At 39.5% G+C, this 7,698-nt stretch overlaps 1 protein-coding gene across 2 annotated transcripts in view; it reads right to left on the bottom strand.

The window, feature by feature from the left end:
* Nucleotides 1–4,234: 4,234 nt before the first annotated feature.
* Nucleotides 4,235–7,698, bottom strand: part of LOC100194607 (ribosomal protein L34) — a 25,424-nt gene continuing 21,960 nt past the window's right edge. For both annotated transcript variants that reach the window (XM_014207447.2, NM_001139692.1), the window contains one exon: nt 4,235–4,358. In XM_014207447.2, the coding sequence (XP_014062922.1) occupies nt 4,274–4,358 (85 nt within the window). In that variant the 3' untranslated portion in view covers nt 4,235–4,273. The remainder of the gene's footprint in view (nt 4,359–7,698) is intronic.

Raw genomic sequence — 7,698 nt, 5'->3', positions numbered from 1 at the left:
TAGAGGGAAGACATCTTCCTCCCTCCTGTGGTACCCTTCCTGCAGGCTCATCCTGATATGAACCTCCAGCATGACAATGCCACCAGCCATACTGCTCGTTCTGTGCATGATTTCCTGCAAGACAGGAACATTAGTGTTCTGCCATGGCCAGCGAAGAGCCAAGAACTGGCAAATCTGGTGCAGTCCATGAGGAGATGCACTGCAGTACTTAATGCAGCTGGTGGCCACACCAGATACTGACTGTTACCTTTGATTCTTGCTGTGAGATGTTACACCACTCTTCCACCAGGGCACCTGCAAGTTCCCGGACATTTCTGGGGGGAATGACCCTAGACCCTTGTTTCGCGAATGCGCTTGTTAAATCATCCCCCGTTTGGCGAAGTAGGCTGTGATTTGATGAGAAATTAACAGGCACCGCATCGATTATATGCAATGCAGGACATGCTAGATAAACTAGTAATATCATCAACCATGTGTAGTTAACTAGTGATTACGTTAAGATTGATTGTTTTTATAAGATAAGTTTAATGCTAGCTAGCAAATGTTATGAAAACTTGAAATCGGCCCTAATTCCTATTAATCGGTCGACCTCTAGTACCCTTAAAGAATCCTTAACTCGAATAGTGCCTAAAGCACATCTAGTGGCTAGAGGTTTTGAGGAGCTGGCTGCTAAAGAACTCCCAAAAGACTCACCGACATGCGCCTCAGAGTCACTCAGATTGCTGATGACAGTGATCTGCCAGAAAAAAATGGAAACTTAATTCCATAGACATCAAATCTGCATTTTTGCAGGGAACAGAGCTGTCAAGAAACATTCACATCTGACCTCCGCCTGAATCTAAGAGTGAAGGAACACTGTGGAAACTAAAAAAGTCTGTGTATGGCCTGGCAGATGCATCACTCTACTGGTACAACAAAGTCAAGGCAAAATGTCACAAGTGGATCCTGCAGTCTTCTATTGGCTTGATCAAGACTCCAATATGACTGGAGTACTTGCCTGTCATGTTGATGACTTTATCTGGGGTGGCTCACAGACCTTTGCTACAACTGTGACTCCACACCTCAAAGCTGTTTTCCAGGTCGGCCGTGAGGAGCATGATCATTTTTGTTATGTTAGCATAGAGTTTATTACAGTTGATGGAACAATACTGATGCAACAGGAGAGCTATATCAAGAATCTTCAACCCATCCATATGGATTCTTCAAGAGCCGTACAAAGGAATTCCCTCTCTGTGGAACTGAAGCTGATCAATTGAGGTCACAGATAGGACAAATTCTATGTGTTGCTAGACAGAGTAGACCTAATGTAATGTTTGATGGTTGCATCTTGGCATCTAACACAAAACACGCCACTGTACAAACCATTCATGAGGCAAACAAAGTTGTTCGTAAACTGAAATCACAAGTGACTTTAAAGTTTCAGCATGTTGGAAAAGATGACCCTTTGAAACTAGTTGTCTTCAGTGATGCTTCCCTAAGGGAACCTTACAGATGGAGGCACACAAGGTGGACATCTAATCGTGTAATGTGTGAAGGAGGAAGATTCTCACCTATCTGTTGGCAGTCAAAAAGGATCAGAAGGGTTGTCCGAAGCACACTTGCTGGAGAAACCCTTGCTCTTGCGGATGGAATTGACAATGCTATCTTTCTTGCAACTCTGTTCTCTGACCTTACCACTGGTGAGACAAAACGGCACATTCTACCTGTAGTTTGTGTCACTGACAACTACTCATTACTTGATGCTGTGAAGTCAACCAAGTCTGCCACAGAGAAAAGACTTCGTCTTGAGATTAGCAGCATCAAGGAATTTATTCAAGCAGAGAGTCCAGCCGATTCTGTGGTCGGCCACAAAGGAACAGCTTGCTGACTGACTAAAAAAAGAGCATCCGGTCTTGTGCCCCTACAGGCTCTCAGTAATGGAAAGTGGCAGCTTGAGTAATACAAATAAAAACTTTTTCACACCCCATTTGTAATGGGGAACTTGAATAATACTTGGACATTTAATAGTTTTATTTGTCTTTAAATAAAAGTGGGAGATTGTTAAGTTCATGTTTTAAGTATTTCTGTTATTACAGGGCTATCACTCTGTCGAGTGCGCCTGCGCAGGAAGTCTTGTTGATGGACCTAGCCTTGAGTGCGACGGCTACCTTGTAGTGTGTTCATACGGTATAGTAAACTTTGTTAGCCTCACTAGGGTAGGGGGCAGCATTCGGAGTTTTGGATGAAAAGTGTGCCCAAAGTAAACTGCCTGCTACTCAGCCCCAGAAGCTAGGGTATGCATATAATTGGTAGATTTGGATAGAAAACACTAAAGTTTCCAAACCTGTTAAAATAATGTCTGTGAGTATAACAGAACTGATATGGCAGGAGAAAACCTGGTGCTATTATTTTGAAATGGCTTTTTTCCATTGAAAGCCTATCCACCAAACAAAGACTTACGACCCAGTTCACGATCCCTATGGCTTCCACTACATGTGGCCAGTCTTTAGGCATTGTTTTAGGCTTTTACTCTGAAAAATGGAGAAACACCACTTTCAATGAGAGGACAGTGGAAATTCAGACATGAGTCCTGTGTGTGACCAGGATCGCGCCTTTCTTGTTTTTCCTTTTCTGTTGACGAAGTCCGGTTGAAATATGATCGATTATTTATGACAAAAACAACCTGAGGATTGATTATAAACATCGTTTGACATGTTTCTACAAACTTTGTTACTTTTTTGATTTGTCTGCCTGCTGTGACCGTGCTTTGTTCCAATGGATTACTGAACAAAACCCACCAACAAAACATACGTTTTTGGAGATAGAGAGACTTTATCGAACAAAACGAACATTTGTGTAACATGGAGTCTTGGGAGTGCAACCATATGAAGATCATCAAAGGTAAGTGATACATTTTATCGCTATTTCTGACTTTGTTACTCCTCTACTTGGCTGGTTACTGTTTGTAATGCTTTGTCTGCTGGGCGCTGTTCTCAGATAATCGCATGGTTTGCTTTTGCCGTAAAGCCTTTTTGAAATCTGACACTGTGGTTGGATTAACAAGAAGTTAATATTTAAACCGATGTATAACACTTGTATGTTTCATGGATTTTTATAGTGAGTGTTTCTGTTTTTGAATTTGGCGCTCTGCAATTTCACTAGGTGTTGGCCAGGTGGGACGGTAGCGTCCCACACCCCCTAGCGAGGTTAAACTGGAATCTTGTCGTTGTGTCATTTCAAGTTAACACCTGTACCCCCGCACATTGACTCGGTACCTGTACCCCCCTATATATAGCCTCATTTTGTTTTACTTTATTTTTACTTTAGTATATTTGGTAAACATTTTCTTAACTCTTTCTTGAACTGCACTGTTGGTTAAGGGCTTGTAAGAAAGCATTTCATTTACATTTTACTCATTTAGCAGACACCCTTATCCAGAGCGACTTACAGTAGTGAATGCATACATTTCATACATTTTTTCTCCGTACTGGTCCCCCGTGGGAATCTAACCCACAACCCTGGCGTTGCAAACACCATGCTCTACCAACTGTGCCACACGGGACCATGCAAAGGTCTACACTTGTATTTGGCTCATGTGACAAATAAAGTTTGATTTGACTTCTTTACCACATCTATGGTTAGGGTAGGGATGTCCCAAGGATCCGAGATAGCGCCGACCACAAAAGGTTAAAAAAAAAGTACAAGGGTAGCTAATGACACAAGAGCTTGGTTAAACGATCTTTGGTAATACTTTTACTTGTTAGTATTTATATAATTTATCATCCACCTGGTATATTGGATGAAATCCAGAGTATTCCCAAACATGTAAAGCCTATAGAACTCTTAGCCAGCTTGATAGCAGCATCAGCCACAGAACATTAGTAAATATTTGGTCAGATGGATGACTACAATCTCTTTTTAAAAATGGTTGGTTTGGAGTAAAGCAACTTGTTTACCTTGTATAAGCCATCAAATGTTTAAAAGCCTGCTCACCTTTAGAAATGCAAGCGCATGCAGCACCATCTTAATATTTCATGTAATCTGCTTAAACTTTAATAAAATACACAATTCCTGATGTAATGTCAGTGTCAACACTTTCAAAGTGAATAGAACAATGTTCAGTAGTCCACTCAGTTTTCAAACTTCAGTCTCATTCAAAACTACAAAATGGTAGTTCACATCGAGAAACACTGGACTCAAACTTCAAATTCAGGAATACTATGGACAGTTACACCATGAGTCAGGACACTAAACATATTTTCAATTATTTTAATGTTGCAGTGCAAATACACATTTACTTAGATTTTTGACTCTGAGCCTGTGCTTTAAGGACCTTGACAACAATCTTCTGCTCCTCAATCAGGAAAGCACGCTTGATCCTGCGGTAGACAGAAGGGTGAAGGTTAGTGGATCAGTTAACTTTGAGATGTTCAGGACATGCCATTGATGGTTACTTTACAAATACTGCCCAAATGTCAACACTAAGAAAAATCGAATGAATGCATGTTGCAAAGACCATTACAGAAACATACATCTTTATTTTTTGCACAAAGAAATTGTCCACTGCTTTTAACAGCACACCCCAGGACAAATCTCACAATGTGATATTTGTCGACAAAACCAGCTAAAACCACCATCTCCTTAAAATCACAATCAATCAGTTAGGGAGAGATGTGATCAGGATCAGACTTGACTAAAGAATGTAGTTTTTAATTATAGCACATCGAATTCACAAGAGCATTCTAAGATAACCAGAGGCTGCTGAAGCAAACAAAACGCACTTAAATTGCTATGGATAGAAATTCAACTATGGCTGGCTGGCACCTTGAATACAATGACATCTTTCTGGCATAGTTAGTCCAATATGCAAGTAAACAATATCAACCAGAACCAACCATGGGGCAGGATTAGGGCTGTTACGGTAATTGAATATCCCATGTCACTGAGTTATGGATGAAGACAGTCATTTCAGGATTTATTTTTATAAACTTAATTTTCTATATAGTGGGAGTTCACTAATGATAAACAATTGTTTTGCTAAATTCATCTCTTTCCAACTGATGATACGCAGGGGTGTAGAACGCTATAGGCTATGGCACTTGAGTAAAAAAAGTTTGTGGACTATTTCTTTGCATGCTAGTAAATAGATCTTTCAAAAACATTTGAAGTGTCAGATTGATTAATTATTCCATAAGGTTGTCCTGTCTCCGAGGCCTATAATGTGCTAATGTGTCAAATGGAACCCCTGTCATTTTGTAAAAATAATCTGTTAATTTTATGATTGTATTACAAAATGTACAGGTCTCATTCTCTGAGTGAAAACATTATTTGCAGAGTTAACCACCTGCCACACTTCTGAGAAACAAGTTTTGGTTTATTTCATACCATAAGTTACATGCGCCATGTGAGCAATGAGCATGTGTCTGGTTTCTGTCCTGTTAACCTGTTGGGTCTAGGGGGCAGCATTTGCACGTCTGGATAAAAAAAATGTACCCGATTTAATCTGGTTACTAATCCTACCCAGTAACTAGAATATGCATATACTTATTATATATGGATAGAAAACACTCTAAAGTTTCCAAAACTGTTTGAATGGTGTCTGTGAGTATAACAGAACTCATTTGGCAGGCAAAACCCTGAGACATTTTCTGACAGGAAGTGGATACCTGATGTGTTGTATTGATTTTAAACCTATCCCATTGAAAAACACAGGGGTTTAGGAATATTTTGGCACTTCCTATTGCTTCCACTAGATGTCACCAGCCTTTACAAAGTGTTTTGAGTCTTCTGGAGGGAGATCTGACCGAACAAGAGCCATGGAACGGTGATGTCCCATTAGACACCTGGCGCGCTACTTCATGTTGGGTACCCTCGTTCCAATACGTTATAAAGGCTATGCATTCGTCCACCTTGAATATTATTCATGTTCTGGTTAAAAAGGCCCTAATGATTTATGCTATACAACGTTTGACATGTTTGAACGAACGGAAATATATTTTTTCCCCCTCGTTCATGACGAAGTCCGGCTGGCTTACATCATGTGCTAACGAGACGGAGATTTTTGGACATAAATGATGAGCTTTTTTGAACAAAACTACATTCGTTATGGACCTGTGATACCTGGAAGTGACATCTGATGAAGAGAATCAAAGGTAATGGATTATTTACATAGTATTTTCGATTTTAGATCTCCCCAACATGACGTCTAGTCTGTATCGCAACGCGTATTTTTCTGGGCACAGTGCTCAGATTATTGCAAAGTGTGATTTCCCAGTAAGGTTATTTTTAAATCTGGCAAGTTGATTGCGTTCAAAAGATGTAAATCTATAATTCTTTAAATGACAATATAATATTTTACCAATGTTTTCTAATTTTAATTATTTAATTTGTGACGCTGACTTGACTGCCGGTTATTGGAGGAAACGATTTCCTCAACATCAATGCCATAGTAAAACGCTGTTTTTGTATATAAATATGAACTTGATAGAACTAAAAATGCATGCATTGTCTAACATAATGTCCTAGGAGTGTCATCTGATGGAGATTGTAAAAGGTTAGTGTATCATTTTAGCTGGTTTTATGGTTTTGGTGACCCTGTCTTTGACTTGACAAAACATTACACACAACTCTTGTAAATGTACTGTCCTAACATACTCTAAATTTATGCTTTCGCCGTAAAACCTTTTTGAAATCGTAAAACGTGGTTAGATTAAGGAGATGTTTATCTTTCAAATGGTGTAACATAGTTGTATTTTTGAAAAATTTGAATTTTGACATTTATTTGGATTCAAATTTGCCGCTCTTGAAATGCACCTGCTGTTGATGGAGTGCACCACAGGTGGCACGCTAGCGTCCCACCTAGCCCCAAGAGGTTAAGTCAGTTTATTTTTATATAGACACAGCAAAATAATAGTTCCTCACAGTATTTCAAAAATCCTTCACACTCCCCCTTGAAAATCAGCGTCGCTGATAAATAGGCAACTGACGTGTGCATTTGTTATTTTAAGGATTGTAAATTTCGTCGGCATACTATAACATAGCTCTCTCCTTCCCACTTTCCTTGTCAATTGATTATCGTAGCCCCTACTTTTGGAAAGCCTAAGGTAGGGCTAGTTAAAAAAAAAAATTTTTAAAGATAAAATATTTGCTCTAGTGGCTTTGATTGACGGGTGCTTTTACCGGGGTGTATGTGTGCTGATTCTCCTTGGGGTTATATAATTCCATTCAGTAAGGAGCCTGTCTGGACATCATGTAATCCTGACTAGTCTCCCAGTCCCTGAGGCTGAAAAACAGCCCCACAGCATGATGCAATGTCATACTCATGTCAGCTTTGACAACCACTGACCAATTAGATTTGGGGAGGCGCTACCGAAATAAAAAAAATAGCAGGAAATGCAATTGAGCATGATACGTTGTCACATTAATCAGGCCTTTTGATTTTAACATATTACATTTGGATTGTTTTAGTTGGCTAGGCTACTTAATGAATCAAGCCTTAGCAGTCATTCTGATCTAGTTTCCAATGGACAGTGCTTTAGTTAATCAGGTTGCTGTCCAGCGGTTTGGTTTGCGATGCACCTGACTACACATTTCTGTGCAATAGCCTTTTGATTTGAACATTTGAAAAGTGTGTGTACTAGGCAATTAGATTTAATTTATGCACGTTACAGGACTTTGGTTTTACTAATAAATGTCTAAATGTTATCTGCGTCTGGCTTC

The sequence above is a fragment of the Salmo salar genome, chromosome ssa07 (genome assembly GCF_905237065.1).
Source record: "Salmo salar chromosome ssa07, Ssal_v3.1, whole genome shotgun sequence".
Lineage (NCBI taxonomy): Eukaryota > Metazoa > Chordata > Actinopteri > Salmoniformes > Salmonidae > Salmo > Salmo salar.
The sequence above is the reverse complement of the archived record's forward strand: the minus strand, read 5'-3'. Positions and strand labels throughout refer to the sequence as shown.